This window comes from Atheta coriaria, unplaced genomic scaffold, assembly GCF_025399875.1.
Source record: "Atheta coriaria isolate IRGN ID8LTWV9N9 unplaced genomic scaffold, Caltech_Dcor_3.1 hic_scaffold_9_pilon, whole genome shotgun sequence".
In the NCBI taxonomy this organism is placed as follows: Eukaryota; Metazoa; Arthropoda; class Insecta; order Coleoptera; family Staphylinidae; genus Dalotia; species Dalotia coriaria.
The window spans coordinates 6,626,607-6,644,679 of record NW_027045451.1 but is presented as its reverse complement, the minus strand read 5'-3'; the positions used below and the strand labels follow the sequence as shown (position 1 = coordinate 6,644,679).

The 18,073-nt window shown below is 34.5% G+C and overlaps 4 protein-coding genes across 5 annotated transcripts; 3 read left to right on the top strand and 1 right to left on the bottom strand.

The window, feature by feature from the left end:
- The first annotated feature begins 96 nt into the window (after positions 1 to 96).
- On the top strand, positions 97 to 2,662 carry LOC135798572 (XK-related protein 6-like). Its single transcript, XM_065311438.1, has 4 exons — positions 97 to 708; positions 773 to 1,104; positions 1,166 to 1,604; positions 1,672 to 2,662. The coding sequence occupies exons 1-4, from the start codon at positions 422 to 424 to the stop codon at positions 1,874 to 1,876; spliced, it is 1,263 nt and encodes a 420-aa protein (XP_065167510.1). The 5' UTR covers positions 97 to 421; the 3' UTR covers positions 1,877 to 2,662.
- Positions 2,663 to 2,861: 199 nt separating this feature from the next.
- On the top strand, positions 2,862 to 3,789 carry LOC135798573 (cytochrome b-c1 complex subunit Rieske, mitochondrial-like). Its single transcript, XM_065311439.1, has one exon. It carries the CDS (start codon positions 2,862 to 2,864, stop codon positions 3,678 to 3,680), a length of 819 nt encoding a protein of 272 aa, XP_065167511.1. The 3' UTR covers positions 3,681 to 3,789.
- Positions 3,706 to 8,747, bottom strand: BBS4 (Bardet-Biedl syndrome 4). 2 transcript variants are annotated; one of them, XM_065311437.1, is made up of 11 exons: positions 8,653 to 8,747; positions 8,190 to 8,577; positions 7,955 to 8,116; positions 6,773 to 6,887; positions 6,433 to 6,527; positions 5,904 to 6,066; positions 5,608 to 5,761; positions 5,183 to 5,305; positions 4,921 to 5,092; positions 4,245 to 4,435; positions 3,706 to 3,945 (listed from the first exon to the last, which is right to left on the bottom strand). In XM_065311437.1, the coding sequence occupies exons 3-11, from the start codon at positions 8,094 to 8,096 to the stop codon at positions 3,769 to 3,771; spliced, it is 1,332 nt and encodes a 443-aa protein (XP_065167509.1). In that variant the 5' UTR covers positions 8,097 to 8,116; positions 8,190 to 8,577; positions 8,653 to 8,747; the 3' UTR covers positions 3,706 to 3,768. The 2 variants fall into 2 exon arrangements, with proteins under 2 accessions (XP_065167509.1, XP_065167508.1); XM_065311436.1 differs by having other exon boundaries at positions 8,257 to 8,577.
- A 4,004-nt stretch (positions 8,748 to 12,751) lies between these two features.
- On the top strand, positions 12,752 to 16,092 carry LOC135798570 (uncharacterized). Its single transcript, XM_065311435.1, has 2 exons — positions 12,752 to 13,176; positions 13,765 to 16,092. The coding sequence occupies exons 1-2, from the start codon at positions 12,846 to 12,848 to the stop codon at positions 15,501 to 15,503; spliced, it is 2,070 nt and encodes a 689-aa protein (XP_065167507.1). The 5' UTR covers positions 12,752 to 12,845; the 3' UTR covers positions 15,504 to 16,092.
- Positions 16,093 to 18,073: the final 1,981 nt, after the last annotated feature.

Here is an 18,073-nt window from a genome sequence, read left to right as displayed (position 1 = left end):
AAATGTTTGATACCGTGGAGTAAATGTAGGTTACTGCAGTGTACAATAGTTCGTTTGTTCACCTGCTGATGTCGCTAGCAATCATTTACACGGGAAATTGTCGCATTCACTTCAACCACAACTGCGTTTTCGTTCACACGTCGTTTTCTACAGTATTTATCCAAATGTTGTGTTTGTGTAGCAGAACAGTTTGATATAAACCGAGTAATAGCATTGTTTTGATTGCCGTTTGCAGTTTAATTTGTTGTTTACACAACATCAATATACGCGCGCCAGTATTATAAACTTTTTGCCTTAACCAGGATGTGGTTTTAGTCTTGTGACGCATTTCACAACAGTCGCGGAATAATTAAAATGAGTGAGCCCCAGTGAGAATTGGAAATTAATTAAGAAGAAATTACAAGAAGTGACGTAATGTGAAATGGCTCAAGACTGCACGGTGGTGCATTTCTCCGGAGAACCGTCCAGTGTACGCATTGAAACACTCAAAACCAACGATGCTCCCTATAAAATACCCGATGGCAACCAATTTGGGACATTTTATACTTTCTGCATTGTTTTATCAATTTTAACTTACATTATTGACATTGGATTAGCTATCATTTTATTGTACTATTATCAAGCAAATGGGTTTGGTTCATATTTTGCAGTTACCTTGACTTTTATTTTGCTGCCAGCCTTGTTTATGACTGCCTTCAATTTGCGCTGGTAATGAATCTAAAAATAGCGGTGATTTGCATATGGCACTAATTAGTTTTAATTTGTGATTCAGGTATATTGTTGATCATGATGATCAGCAGTCTATGGGGAGGACTTCAACCTGCCAATGGATAGTGAGAATCATTTTCTTGCTATTGCAAATCTCACCATTGCTAAGATATTTTGATACCTTATATTATGGAATAAGAAGTGTGGTTTCAAGGAATAATGCACATGATCAAATGTTAAGCACCACGTACTATCGCCGAATGTTAGATGAGGACAGTAATGGTGCATTATTAAGATTATTTCACTGTTTCTTGCATGCAGGACCACAATGTGTCATACAATTGATTATTCTTGTAAGGCATTTATCTGAGGAAAATCATTCTCATGTTGAAACTGGTATATAATTTTCAAAAGGTTTCCGCATATTACCAATAACATTTTATGTTTTTTTTTTTAGAAATGGCAGTTGTTCAAGCTTGGACAGTTCTAGCCGGCGTGATATCGATAGCATGGTCTCTGACATCATATCACAGGTCTATAAGATTTGCCAGAGATGATAAGAATAAGGTTTCATGGGAAGGAATCATGGTGGCGTTCATTTGGCATCTGATGAGTGTTGTTTCGCGTGTACTAGCGTTAAGCCTTCTCGCCGTTATCTACCCGTCATGGATGGGCTTCATGTGCATTTTACATTGGGTTGTAATGTCGCTATGGTTAACATTCGAACATCTAACTGCTAACTGTGTCAACAAATGTGAAGAATTATTCCTATCTTGTGCGCTGGGCTTAGCCTATGTCCTTGCATTCATTTCCCCTCGAGATGGGCCCACACGATACGTGTATCTTGCGTATTATCTCGTTTGTTTTATGGAAAATACAGGCGCGCTTGTTGTATGGTGAGTGTTTCACTTGAATCATCAACTGAATAAATAATAACACTTTTGTTTTGTTTTGTTTTAATAGGTGCGTCACAAACAATTCACTAAACAACTCAGCTCTATATTACGGAGCACCCATCACACAATTAATTACTTTTGTGTTGGCTGTTGCATTCCTTTTACTTTACTATCGTTATTGTCATCCGTCGTCGCCAAAAGGTATTTTTATAACGTGTCCTAGCAGTAAGTCGGGTTTGAGCAAGTCGTATAATTTAAGGTCGTATTCATGATCTTTGACTGATCTATAAACCGATGGAAATCGCACATTTCTTCCCCGATTGACGTTGGTTTATAGATTACACGTCTATATCTACTCCGTCTTCTTATATCTTATTGCAAATTTTCATAAAAATGCACCAATTTATTGCTAAGAAATGAAAAATCTAAATTTGCCAACAACTTTATATTGAATAGCATCGAAATATTTTTCCACAAGTCATAGGAATTGATTGTAATAATATGACTTTGATATGAATCAAGCAATGTAAATATTTTTGGCTGAAAACTGCAGTATTAATACCAAAATTTGTGATAGCAAAGTATTTGCTGTGGATTAATGAATCTTGAATCGTTCTCTGGGTTCTATGTGCACTTAGCAACGTTGATAAATATAATGTAATCGTTTGCAATTAATAGTTCAATGCAGCGGGACCTGATTGCAGAACAGGTTATAACGCTGCTGGCCTTTAAGTACCTAAGTCTGATTGAAAGGAATCGAAATTAATAGAAAATGTTGCCTAATTGTAGTATTGATAATTCTAGATACGAGGCTTTACCGATGTTGACGTTCGAATAGTTTTATAGATGTTATGACGTAATGTGTAGCTTTGTACTAATTCACTATTTGAAAATTTGTATCGTTAAGTTTTTTGTTACCATTATTCCTAGTGAGAATTTGAATTATGCTAGATTTAAGTATTTATATGCGCTTATGACATAAATGAAATGGGAACAATGTTTTTTTTCGTGTAGAAATTTGGATTTTCACAAATATATTTAATCTATACGAATAAAAACCAATTGCTGCATTTATCACAAGATCGACATTGTCTACTAATTACTAATTGGCGTACTATTGGATGTGTTTAATGAAATCATAAACTCCTACGTTTTTTTGTTAAGACATAAATTGCGGTGAACATCACATTTCAACTTTTGTTTTTAACCTATCTAACATTTTAAATAGATACGTCATTTTATTGTAATTTTTGTCTAATGTCGTACAAAATGTTGAATCTTTCAAGAGCATATGTAACCAGAGTTGTTAACTCCATAGTGGGAACGAGCAGTCAAAGTTTGAAACCTATAAAAGCCGCGATCCCAAAGTCAAGTATTGTTCCACTCAATAGACCACAGCATCCCTTTCTTGGTCACGTAGATTGGTCCTGCCAACGTTCTAATGCTGTATCCCGCATTGGTCAAACCTCTCAGATCAGGTTCAAGAGCCATCACGATTGGAAAGCGCCGAATTTCGATAAGTACCGTCGGGATTCTCTCAAAAGTCCGTACGCCAACTCTCGCGATTCACAAGACGCACGTAACAACTTCACATATTTCATCGTATTGGCAGGCAGCTTGGGAGCTGTCTATAGTAGCAAGGCCATCGTGGCTCACTACGTGTCATTCATGTCCGCCAGTGCGGAAGTCTTGGCCCTCGCGCAACTGGAGATCAAGCTCGATCAAATCCCGCTGGGCAAACATGTTACATTCAAATGGCGCGGCAAACCGCTATTCATCTGGCATCGCGAGCCATCGACGATTCAAGAAGTGCGTGCGGTGCCACTAAATACCCTACGCGATCCCGAGCGGGATGAGGACAGGACACAAAAGGAAGATTGGTTGATCCTAATTGGTGTGTGTACGCATTTAGGATGTGTACCGATTGCGAATGCAGGCGATTTTGGCGGCTATTATTGCCCCTGTCACGGATCACACTTTGATGCCTCAGGACGCATCCGTAAAGGACCGGCTCCCATTAATTTAGTTGTGCCTCCTTACAGCTTTCCATCGGATGACTCCGTAGTGGTGGGTTAAGCGCTTCGCATGAAGGTAAAACGTATTAAGTGGGAAAATGTTCTAACCGAAATATTTAATGCTAATTATTTGGTAAAATGTGATAGAATTAAACCATATCTGCAATGTTTGTTGACTCTTTTGTATCCTCAGTGGCAGCACTATCGTCGGGATTATTAATAATGTTTTCGTTGGATTTAATCCCGGTTGGCGGCGGAGGCGGGGGCTGGTCAGCATCGTTGATGGCAGTCAGGCTTAAATCCAATTTAACGTAGAGTTTGTTTAACTAGAAAAATAAAATTGAATCAGGTTGATGGGCAAACATTACAGCAACTAAATTTTAAATCATATGAAATTGGTGCGTATTTTGACATTTGATAGTTTTGATTTACACATTAAATACATTAACAAATGCAATAAAACAATTGGTTTATGTGAAATTTAATTGCCAATTAAAATCGATTTTATGAATGGAATATAAACTGAAATATAAACTGTATGCAACCAGCATGCCATTAAAATTAAATTTTAGGTTATAAGGATTAAAATGTTCAAATTCTATTAGTAATACAGCAAAAAAATTACCTCTTCTGTTTTGACACCATTCGCTAAGTTTTTAAAGCGCTCGAGCAATTCAGCAGCCTTGTCGCGATGTCCGGTTTGATAATAACACAAACAAGCATTCAAAACAATATACGCATCATCAGGACTCATTGCCAGAGCTTGAGATAACGCTTGCAATGCGTTTTCCTTATCATTTAATTCCAGCAAAGCACCTGTAATCGTTAAATAAATTATGTTTACGAATACGAGCCGATTTCGAATGCTTCAATTTGCTCAACAATTAATCCACCAAATTTCCTCACAATAATTCACAACATGTCAAAAAGAGATTACTCCATTAATATTATTGCTTTGCGGATGAAAACAGATTAAAGTGCTGGAAGTAATAACAACCAAATTTGATTTGCTGAGGGATTGATTTTGACGTTATACGGAAAGTTAATTACGCGCTTTGGTTTTGATCAACTAATTAAATTTTGCCACCTTTTACTCACTTCGCTTCATAAACAGAAAAGTTTCGGTTAATTAAATATTGTACCTATGTATTAGGTTTAATTTATCGCTCTGCCCTGAGAATTTGCAAAACTTCAACCTTCTACTTCTATCTGTACTTCTACTTAATACATTAAAGTAAAGTATAGGTAAATAAAGCCGGCACTATTTCTCTTTGGCGAAATAATTAGCCACGCTTACTTACAGCCGAGCAGCATAAATGTGTGGCCCAAATCCGGACGAATGTTTACTGCCGCGCAGATAAAGTTGAATGCTGAGGCAGCTTGCCCGGTGTGCAAATTCACCAGTCCCAAGTTAATTAGGACTTTCCAGTTGAGCGGAGAATGCCACAGCGATCTTTTCAGGCAGGTGACGGCCTGAAATTGTTATTGACGCATTTGAGCAAATTATTTTCACGAATGCCCGCATGATAACAAGTAAATCACGCGCCGGGCACGAATATTTACCGCAACGAATTTCTGCTTTGCGTAGAAGCACATTCCGATATTATTCCACAGGGCAACCGAATTCGGTTCTGTTTGCACAGCAATCTTGTATTTGGAGAGTGCTACGTCGTGTTCCTCGTGATTCTGGTAAAAGTAAGAGCAAACGCATTTTTCTCGTGTACTTAGCGACACGTGTAGCGAAAAAAAAATCCTCGTGTTGAATTGCAAATGTACCCAAAAGCGCAAAAATGATTGCTTTAACTTGAAGTGAGTATTTTTCAAGTACATACCTAAGTAATTCTAAATTTACATTTTTCCTCTGAATAACTTTGAATTTGTTTTCTTTTGCTGTTATGTTTATGTTGTCAAAGAGCATTTACCCATGAGCATTCCTCACTCAATTGGCAACCATGTCCTACTTTTAGGCCTTAATCAAAGATACATACTTGTGTAATGCAGCCAATTCCCAGCAGTGCTCGGTGGTTGCTCGCGTCCAATGCTAGTGCTGAACTCAATCGCTCGAATGCGTGTTGGGTTTCACCAATCCGCAAATATAGAATTCCTGACTTCGTTAACATATCCGCACTATCCGGACAGGATCTGTGATAGACACGAAATAATTTCTAGTTTATTACACCTAATGATCTATCTGTAGTCATACAGAATTGCATATTATATGTATTGACACATCAAACGCATAAAAATAACAGGACAACAATGATACGAATAATTGTGGACTTACTCAACGCCTTTGTTGCTCGTGGTTACCGCAGTCTGCCATTCGTTTTCTTTTGATAAGATTTTAATTAAAAGATTATAGGATACTTCCTGTTTGCCCAAATTTACTGCTTTTTCCAGATACTCTTTCGCGCGGTTGTTGTCTTTCAGTTGGAGGCACGATTCGCCTTCAAAAATATTGTTCAATTAAAACAATTACTATATCCACTTCTAAATAAAAATCAAAACATTTGAGATTGAGTTTTGAGGTTATAATTCCGAAATATCTCGTAACGTAAGATTAGTTGCATAATCAACAGAAAAGATTAGGCAACCAAACAACCTTTTCCATCGTTTCCACACAAACGATAAAATGTATAAAAAGATCTTAATTAGATGTGAAAGTAATTAAAAAAAAAATCGTATGTAAGGTTCTCTTTCACTTTTTAAAAATTATATAACAGGAAACGGCAAATAATTGTAAAATATTAAGACGGATATAAAAACAGCGGAAGTTCGAGAGTTACGTACCTGACTAATTACTAATTACATACCTATATTATGAAAGATTTCCCAGTCATGTTTTTGTGCAGCGTTTTCCGCTTGCAAGTATGCTTCGAGTGCCAGCCGGAATCGTTTCAACATAAAGCTGAAAAAATGACATTTTTTAGAATGACGCAGAATGACGCTTACAACGACTGAAATAGTCTGTATCTTCTTAAAAGAACAATACACCGAATATCATAATATTATTCAGCAATGAAACGTTACATTTCACAGAAATTTCTGTATTTGGTTTAGCATTGGATGTTTATATAAGTATTAAAAAAAAGTACCTTTCGAATTAACTTTGTGCGATTCTAGTTTTTTTTATCAAAGTAAAAGTTTACTCACAGGCATTTTCCAATCTGTTTGAGGTTGTCGACGTTTTCCGGATTTATTTTATGGCACTGCTGAAATGTTTCGAGTGATTCCTGCAGATTTCCCTCTTCGCGCAGAATTATACCCTGCAGGCAGAGAAAAAGCTGCAGTACTCAGAGTTGGAGATCAGAGTAATCGGTGTTGTTTGTATAGTGTTTCATTCTCGGTAAATGTAGTAGTAAATGAACATCAAGAGATTTTCACAGGTTATATGCAAGAATAAAGCAAATAATAATTATATGAATCCTAAATTATGATTAGATATTAATTAAAACAACTTCTAATTAGAGACTCTTGTCATCAACAAGGGAATAAATGTGTTAAGTATGGTATTTAGTAAATGTAGGTCAATATTTGATAATTACTATCCGAAATAGGTCATCATAATTTGTTTGCAATATAAATATAATATTTAAACTTACTCTACTTCTTATTTTTTTCTACTTCCATCATTTTTCATGGTTTTTATACACAAAAAGTGGTACTTTATATACGGACGGCCAAAGCCATGAGTAAAGTGCTTTATTCACGTGTTTCACTTACGAGGCGGAGCTAGCGCCTGCGCGTTTCGTATTTCAAAGATTTAAAATACAAAAATGTATTTACGCACATTTCCTGTTATTTTTTTTTGACAGGCAAATGGCAACAGAAAGTATTTTCCTGTTCTATAAGTAAATTTACTAATTTGGCTCTAAAATCCCTTAATTCCTTAAATTTTAGGTAGACTTTAATATAAAAAATATAAAAATCACAGGGGTTTTGCACAGACTATCAAATATTGTCCCATGTCTAGTTAAAGCTTTTGTGTGAGTCCTTTTGAAGTTACTTTATTAAAGCAAATGTATCCTTATAACTGTAGGTACCTAAGCACATCATAATTAATTACCTAAAGTAAAAATGTTATCTCTGCCAATATGAAATGAAGAGGAAACTTCATACTAAACAATTTAAGTTTATTCATAAAGCTCTGATTGTGTACTTAAAGCTTTGCCAAGTTCAAAAACTCTGAAACTTTGCTTGTTACGCGAATAGCCAAGGGCAAATTTTAACATATTAAACAGAATGTCGGCATACGTGTTAGCACTGTTTGCAGTTCGTTTAGCGTTAATCCTTTATAACCAGCTTCCTAAAAGTCAGCGACAATGTAAACTTACTTTTTATACAGAGCGAATTCGTTTTTCCCCTGACTCTGCTCAATTTCATCGTTTATTAGCGTTCGACAAGGTCCAATTTCGCCACGAATGTGATATAAATGAATGAGCCAATTCAGCTTTTCCATCGGATGTGGTTCTGGCATGTACTTTTCGCCGGAATTACCTGGAATTCATACATTCATATATCAGTCAAGTAATCCGCTTATGAACGCAATTACATGAGCGTGGGTGCGTACGAGTACGTTGCAATCAGTTTGATGAAGTGCTTCGGATTATTGGATGTTAGGTTAAAATCGGTTTTACTTGAGCTTTTAATTGTTGACTGGGTGCCATTTAGAAGTAGAGAAGTCATTGTTGTTTTTTTTTTGGCCGTCAAAGATAAAAATGACAAATCCCTCTGGCACAAAAAGCACAAACACTTTTAATAATACGATTTTATTATACTCGTGCATTCGGTGACTGAATTTTTCGTATTTTTACTGCAGTGGACTACTACTGGAGGTTTGTCTGTTCATTGTTTGTATTGTCAACATCAACATCAACATGAAGGGTTGTTATGGCAATGACTGGGTTATTCTACGACGGTAAGTGGATCATATACGTTTGGAACTGGCCACTTGGGAACTGTGTTTGGACGAATTATTATCAATGGCGATTATGAATTTTTTTGTCGCATGAATTTACAACCTGTTTTTTTACCTGCCCTGGGATCACAGTTTATTGATATTGAATTTTTATTTTTTATTTTACTACGCGTGGGAAGCTTTTGTGTGGGTTTTATTATTACATGAGTACTATTTTAGGATTTGGGACAATGGACAGTTGACCGTGACAACGTTTTGTCGGCATGACAACATTAGAAAAACAGGATGTAATATGAAAGTCCAATATCCTACTTGTACATAATATTGTGTTTTCTGGGAAACCTTTCTTCCGGTTTCACAATTATAAAAAACATATGTAGTGGCAGATGTCGTCCTGAATCAATCTCAAAATTTGCACGTATAGGTATATTTTGTATAGGTAAGTGTAGACAAGATAGAAAAGCGTAAAATAAAGGATAAGAACTGAAATAGGGTTTTAGAAATAATACTGCCTAATAAAAAAATCGATTACAGAAAAAGAGTTGTAATTCGAATCGTGATAATGTTAAACAGCGTTTATTTACAACATATTTACAGAAGACACTCTTTGAAATTAATTTATATGAACAATAATTATGGAGGCTTGCTCACTGTACAACTTTAATAAAAATGTATGCATTAGTCAATTATTCACGTGAAGGGCCGCAAAAAAGTTCTAATTATATAAAATATAAATACTATGTTCCTATGTGGCGCAAGTCTTTATTGAGAAAGCCTCGCCGGCATGGCAGAAGTGAACGTTAAGATGGAGGTCCTGGCAATTAGGAAGTTTGAACAACCTGCGAGGCAACGTTTATCTATAAACTATATATCGTGCAGTCACTGGCGATATAACAGTCAATTTATTTTCATCATGAGTTCCCATCACACCGAAAGTTTAGTAATTAATTAACACACATATTAAAAGAAACGTGAAGGTATTGTCTGTAGCTGCTGTTTTTTTCACAAACAAGCTTAGCAAATAAAAAGTGTATTCGTTAGGTTTATGTTTTTGCACAAATTATTCATTCAGTGTTTTAATTACGGTTCAGTTCGATAAAGGACTTTATCTCGAGTTACCATTGTTATATTTTTTTTATTTGCTTCATGCTGTTTTTTGCGACGTTGTGGTTCCTGTTTGCGTTTTGGTCTGATATATGTTGTCTCTGGCGTAAAATGGTGCCATATTCCAATGCTTTCCAATATTTATAATATAAAAATGAATCGCAAATTCAGTTGGTAAGCGAATAACTTAAGAACGCCTAGACCAATTTGTCCAATTCTTTTTTTGAAATGTTCCTTGTAGTCTAAGGATGGTTTACCATAAGAAAAATTCAAACAAATACCGGGAAAACCCTAAAGGTAGCCCTTTTCTATAGGATATAAGGATAGGATATTAACAATTCTTTATATAATTAATTGCTTTAAAATAAAATTGTAAATCTTATTGATAGAATTGACATATACTATGTCTAGAATAAGAGAGTAAAAACGAATTAGGTACATTTTTATTAAACACTACCGGGACGAAGTCGCGAGCAAAAGCTAATTTCTAATAAATATTTTTATAAATGTCTCAAATTAATTTATATATATTTGAGTACATATCAATTTAATCCATAATAAAAATAAAACGTTCAAATAATTTGAATTTTAGAGTATTTTCAGAAACAATTTCTTTTAATATAATACACAGTAACGTAAAAATGCTTCAGGATACAGAAGCGGAGACTAATCAAATACTGGTAAAGCGAAAGTAAAAGTGAAAGAGGCATTTCCTGGCTTTTCGAAATACCGACGTAACGAGGTTAACGAATATATTTTTAATCAAAGAACAAAAGAATCAAAGTATTTTATTGACTTGATAAACATAACAGATATGCTATTACATAATACAAAATTAACTTTTGATTCTTAATATTAATTAAATTTTATTATGACTTCCTACATTTGGGTTTTATATTCAATACTAGCTGTTGTCCGCGACTTCGTCCCGGTCGTTTTTAATAAAAATGTAATTCGTTTTTACTCTCTTGTTCTAGACATAGGATGTGACAATTCTCTCAATAAGATTCGCAATTTTATTTTAAAGAAATTAATTATATAAAGAATTGCTAATAATGCAATTCAACGCGGCATCTCGGATTCAACTATTTAACTAAAACTATGAATGAATCTTATTATTTTCTAAGTTGAATACGTAATCCATGGTTTATAAAATGTATTTATTAAAATAATTTTGTGATTTTCTTGGATTTTACAATTTTGTATGCGAGTTTTACATGTTTCGCCCTGTGGGCCATCATCAGAAATCAAGAAATCACAAAATTATTTTAATAAATACATTTTATGAATGAATCTCAATGCCAACTTTTATCCTATGGAAAAGGGTTGTCTTTAGGGTTTTCCCGGCAATTATTCGAATTTTTTTGACGTAAAAATCATCTTCCGACTTTAATGAACATTAAAAAAGAATTGGCCAAAATGCGGTTACTAACATATTTTACGATTCATTTTTATATTATAGATTTAAGTAACGCATGTTGTACTTTGTTTTGAAATTATATTACCTAAATGCTGTATAAATACGGCATCCTCTGCGACTACTACAAGATTAAACAATTGCTATTGACGATCTAAGTCATAAAAACAATTGAAGTTATGCAGCATTTATGTGCAATCGTCTGATGATAGTAAAATGCAATTTCAATTTACTCTGAGCGTCTTGGATTAAATGTCAACAATTACACAGTGGATGTTGTTTTATATGAAGATAAATGAACACGTGATGCAAGTGCCTCTCGCCCATGGCGCGCTGCGTAACGATTTAGGTATTTTATTGTTTCAAGGTGCGAGCGAGGTGAATTTTTATTACCTCCGTGCCGCTCTGGAAGCATATAGTATAGATAATGGCGTTTCGAAAGGAATAAAACAGGAATACCCTTTGTTCTACAGTGTTGCAAACACGCGCGAATCGAAGTAACCCAATTTAACCAGGTCACAAAAAAGGTAAACGCTTTTGGGTTTTTTTACGCAGCTCAAAAGCAAGGGTTGATGAAACTTAATTTCTAAATGTTTACTGAACATCATAAAGCAGTGTTTGATGTGTGTGTGTGTATGGTTTGGAAGTTTTATAACATCGACTAAATTTGGAAGCTTTTTGCAACATGAAACGTTAAGACTGATTTTTGTGTTAGGAAAATAACGAACGTAATTCAATACTTACATCAAGCATAAAAATATATTTTGATATAATCATATAATTAAATTATTGCTATTGTGTGGTAAAACAATAAGATTAAAATCAACATAAAAAATTTAATTAAATACAATTTATTTTAGTGCGTTTTTTTATTTTTATGCAAATTAATTTATTTATTGTTGTAAATTAGATTCTTTGCAACAAAAACAATTTATAACGGAAGGGTTACGAAATACCAAAAATCACAGTTATGCAAAAGTTTCCAGGTCGATAGAATGTTACGAATTTCATAACACAACAACAGCAAAATGCAAATATTGTACAATATTAAACGTTTTTCAAATTTCTCGATTTTTCTAAAATATTTCCAGCGAAAATGATTTTTAATTCCCAAAACAAATTGACCCGAAGCAGGTGTCAAGAAAATTGAAACATATTTGATTAACTTTATTGACACTTTTACGAGATTTAAAACGGAAAATCTACATCAACGTGAAATAAAAAAAGTTTAATAAATGGGTGTGGCATGATGGACTGTCGTTTAACGACCACTTGTTTAATGTGTAAATACAAATAAAAGTTTGAAGGCCCGAAGTGCACGCTCGACAACAAACAAGGTTTGACGTGCATACGCCGAACAGGTTTCTTTACATTTCCCGGGCATGTCCAACACCCGCCCTCAACACACACACATTGCCGCTGGTGATAAATTTATCATTTCAATGTTGATTATAAAGCGACCAATATATATGAGCGTTCGGAGAGTCGTTTGTGAAAAACATGTCTGGCTGTTTACGTTTGCGTTGTCAATCAGTGGCGGATATTCAAGTAATACTCGTTGCTTCGCATACAATTTGTCATTTCATACACAATCGCATTGTGTTCATGAGTAGACTCGAAAAGCTCTCAAAACGCGTCGCTACACACGCCATGCGTATTTAAAGCGTGCCCGAGCGCGGAAGCGATTGGAAAATTCGCGCACGATAATACCAGCGGGCATTCTATTTCGAAAACTCAAAAGAATTGTAACTGAATATGCAGATTGGTTCAAAGTATGCAGAAGTAGCATGCCGTCGAGGTTAATTTCTATTTTTATAACAACGCTGCTATTGACGTTGCTAAGCAACGTAGGCAACTCTTTTGCCGGTTTAGTTTCCGAAAATGGCGACGACGAGAAATGCATACTAAAAGAGGACGATATGTGGGAGGTGCACGCTTGGTTCTTTGCAGAAGCGGCTACAATAACGCTAAAAATACTCACATCGAAGCACTTCGATGGCCATCTTAAAGACTACGTGGACAATTTTCTCAAATTGGTATATTCGCGTGAAATTGAGCGCAGTGTACGCATTGATCTGTACAATATCAGCCGAACCAGGGCCAAACGCAGTATTCAAGGTAAATTTTCTGCTAATGGATGCCAATTAGTGTAAAATTGTAATTTTGAACGTTGCTTTGTAGTATAGTTTCAAAACACTTCCGTGAAAATGTTTTAGGAGGTGTGAACGTAATTATTTTCCAGTAAAATTTTATAAAAAAAAAAAACGTTCAAAACGAGCAATATATTCCCAATTCTGATTTTCTCACGCAAAAACTTCCACAATTCAAATTTTCAATATAAAATCTATCTGGGTAATGCATCTATTCAGTAATTTTTCGTTAATAAAAACTTTCTCATTAAAGTCACGCTCAATATCGAAATTCTAAACCTTTTGATAATTTCTCTTTGACATGAAATTGCTGAAAGTAAAACTAAAAAAAATTGCTGGAAAAAGTTTAATTATTTTTCTTTTGAGCATCTGTTAAATGGCAAAACATTAATGTCTTCTAAATGACGAACATGAAAAATAATTTTAAATCTTCTGATCTAATCGTTACAAAATTTTATTACTTTCGATAATATCACTGGCTATATAATTTAGTACACCATAAAATGTGAATCTATAAAATCGCAACTAAAATGTGAAATTTCTGTTTCTTTAAAAGTGGTTAATGATTTCGGAAATTACGACTCACTTCCGGAATTACCAACAGCTCTGCGCGTGGAACTCAATCAGGCCCGTTCGTTTTCCGGTGATCAGGAGGAAGCTTACGTAATCATTGTCTGGAATGAAATCGTACTCGAGCACTATCTCAAGTCACAACCCACGCAGATCATACGTAACACACGTGCAACATACCTAATCCTGTTCGTTGAACATTACGATAATACATGCATAAAAAACGAGCAGTTCGGTAAAATATTACCAATGATCTGGCACGAATTCAAAGTACTAAACATGATTACGCTGGCGCCATGCAGTTGTAATCCACGTATAATATTCAAATACGATCCGTTCTTCTATGATAACTCAACGATGACATGGGGACTAATAAAACACCGCACGTTGAGTGAAGCGCGTGCGAATCCCTTTCGGGTGATTAACACACTGCGTTCTTTGAAAGGCATGACGCTGAATGTGACATTATTCGAGCGCACGCCGAGCGCAGTGAAAGATTTACCGGAGACGATGATACATTACGACTGCATGCATACGGACCTAGCGCACGGTTTTAGCGGTTTCGATGGTTGCGTGCTCGGCAACATGGCGTACTATTTAAACTTTGTCGTCAACATTGTCGATTCCAGTGATTACGGCTATCAACTCTCCAATGGTACGTACATCGGTAGTCTAGCACACGTTGTTTATAAAAAAGCCGATTTTGCTGCAAACAGTCGTTTCATGACTGCGTTGGACACGCGTAATATTGAATACACAACACCGGTTACCAATGACGTTGCGTGTTTTATCGTGCCGATGCCGAAACGAATGCCACAGTGGGTGATGATATTCAGATGTTTTAAAATTGAAACGTGGCTTGTCATTTTTATTATGATGATTGTGCTAGCGCTGTGTTTCAATTTCGGACGACGGATAGATTTTTACAATCGTATACGCGCTGTGCCCTTGGCGAATGATTTAGTCGACGTGTTCGGCATTTCGGTCGGACAAGCCGTCCCCACTCCAACGTCTATCTACCACCAGAGAGTTATCCTCGCATCGTGTATGATATTCAACGTTATCGTTGCGGGTATTTTCCAAGGCTCGCTGTTCAATTCATTCTCGCGTATCGTCTACTATCCACGCATAAATACGCTCCAGGAGTTGTACGATTCTGGACTGCCGATCGCGACAAGCGTAGATGTGTTTCAGGATGGCAAGTCAGAGATTTTAAAGAAATTGAAATCGAGACGTGTGTACTTGTCAGAGAAAGCGATCAATCGGTCGGCGTACCGACGGGATATCGTCGCTGTGGAACGGAGACAGGATGCGTTCTTCTTGATACAGACCAAGTTCGTTTCGGATCAAGGCGTGCCAATGCTGCACGTTGTGCCCGAGTGTCCCTCGTCGTATTTTCTTGCGTATGCGGTGCAAAAAAACTCGCCGTTCTTGCCGCGCTTCAATGACTTGCTTACTAGATTTCTCGAGAGCGGACTGATAAATAAATGGTATCGCGATACGCTCTACGGATTCATAATGAGGAAGAAAATTCACACAAAAGTCCTGGAGCAGATTCAGAAAGCCTTCAATTTTGAGGATGTTCAGACGGCTTTTTATCTGTTAGCGCTTGGGATTATTTTCGCTTTTGTCATTTTTGTGTTTGAAGTGATATTCGCCGGCATTAATTCACGGTTTGCGTCACGAAAAGCTCATAAAAATACGGTATTGCTCACAAATAAATAAATACCTTGTACGAATGCATTGTTAGGGGTTTTATTCAGAAAATTAAATTATTTATGTTATTTTAAATAATTTAATTGAGTAATCTATATGTAGTACATACCACGACAAATAGAATAACATTTTACTTTGGAATTTCCGATTTTTTTTAAGAAAAAACTCAATTTTTTGATAGGCGTTCTTAAATGACATAAATTAATTGTTTACGACATTTTCTCGTTGTAAATTTTGTCATAAATTACACTTTTTTTTACAAAAATATTGGAAAATAAATTTTAGACCTTTTTTGTTTAATCTAAATATATACAATTTGCGTGTCACAGTGTTTGTTTCCGTACTCCTCCGAAACGGCTTTACCGATTTTTACCAAATTTTATATGCGTATTCAGTAGGTCTGAGAATCGGCTACTATCTACCCCTAAGTGATAAGAGTTGTTCACCCTTAACTTTTTTTAATTTTCGGACGAATTTTTTTGTTTTTATTTTTTATAATGTGGCATTAAAAAATACATACAACCCTAAATTTTTAGTTTTTTATTACCAACCCCTATTTCTTTATAGCCATTTTAGTAATTTAATCATTTTTCATGCCGCTCAAAGAAAATTTTTAAAAATAATTTATATGGCAAAACCACTAGTGCTCGTATACTATAAAATGTTTTAAATAAATAACAATATGTTATAAAAACAGTATTTACTAATCAATTATCCTAAAATTTATCAAAATAAAATCAGAATATGTAAATAATATTTTTTTAAAACAAAAGCAATACTTACTTATAAACAGAGTCTTAAATAATAACAAAAGATCTATTGAAAACAATGCAAAACTTTCCAATCAGCAAAATTATATATAAAATGCGCGGGTGGAAAGCCGTCACTTGTGCATGGTTTAGCCATTTATAGAAGTATAATTAGTTTACTTCCCAGTAATTGCATGAATAAATAAAATGTCAACATGTTAATAATTTAACCAAACTACAATTTGCGTTGATTTGTAAATATATTTAATAAATATTTTACTGAGCAAACATTGCTTTATTTTACTATAAATTAGTGAAAATATGTATAGGTACACATATATATTAACCAAATTATAAACAATTTCCATCTGATTGGATGCTGTTCATTAATAAAACCAACTGTCGATTTCAGTATACGCAGTTGTGCACAAAAAAAAAATCAGAATTATAACTAAATTATACGCTTCAATAAATAAAAATATTCGGATGTTACCAAATTGACACTCAACTGTGCTGTCAAAAATTTAATAATGAAGCACCAAACTATTTTAAAATTAAATTTAGTAAATACAAAGATATATGTTTGCTGTAAAAACTTTGCGGAGGAGTCATCAAAGAAACACATAAATATTAGATAAATTTTTAAAAATTTGCATGAAAATGAAATGGAATATATACAAAGCTGCATTGAAGTCATTTTTAATTAACTTCAATTTTTTATTTACTCGTGATTTTGTCCGCAAATATTTTAATAAAAATTAGTTTAACCTTCTTATTGATATATCTTTAATAATTTTTTTTTGCTTTAATTCAAGAAAATAAGAATTTGAATTATTTAAGGGAAGGGGGCAAAGTGGGCCCCTGGGGGCAAAGTGGGACCCTGAAATTCAGGTGGCTTAAAAAATTGAGGGGCAAAGTGGGCCTCCTAAAATTTTTGATAAATAAGAGGGGAAAATAACTCACATCAACAAATTCGAAGTAAGAATTTAAAAAAAAAATATATAAGCAAAAAATGGATACAAAGGTAATAGCAAAATTTTTATGGGCGGGGGCCCACTTGCCCTATATTCTGAATTTTTTTTATTTTGATAGACACGGCTTATTAATATAGAATACTGAACAAGGATGTAAAAAATAGGGTAACGAGTGAAAAAAGGTAAACAAATCCCCTTTTTTCGCTTATGGGGCCCACTTTGCCCCCCTCTCCCCTAACTATTATTATAATATAACTTTTATTTCTAGTTTTATGTTTTATTTTATACTGTGAAAGCTATATTTTCTGCAAAAATAAGTCTTTTTGCTTTTCCTTGTCCAAAAACATCTCTAAGCCAAAATTTGTCAAAATTGATTGAGCGGTTTTTGCGTAAACACGTCCCATAAATAAACAATTATTTAGGATTACAGGAAAAATGTTCAAAATACCAATTTTTAATATTTATTGGGCTATAAATAATAAACCAACAAATGATTAATAAAGTGATTCCATTTGCATTATTCAAATATTTATTTTAATAAAAACATAGTATAATACAGCACATTGTTTTTATAATAATTACAAAATCAACAAATTTTACTCTGCAATGACCATGTGTACATTTTTTCACTGAACTGATGTTTGTCTAAATTACACACTGTATAAATGGACAAATACACGCAATGAGTAGGTACTATTTCAGCTATTTAACAATCAATGTAACATTGAAGTAATACTAAAGAATATACATTGATAACATTACATGTGTTAAAATCGTTGAATTATTTATTGTTCAAATGTACTTGACAGTCATGTTTGTTGGGATTAAGTTACGTTTTAATTAGTTCATAACATTC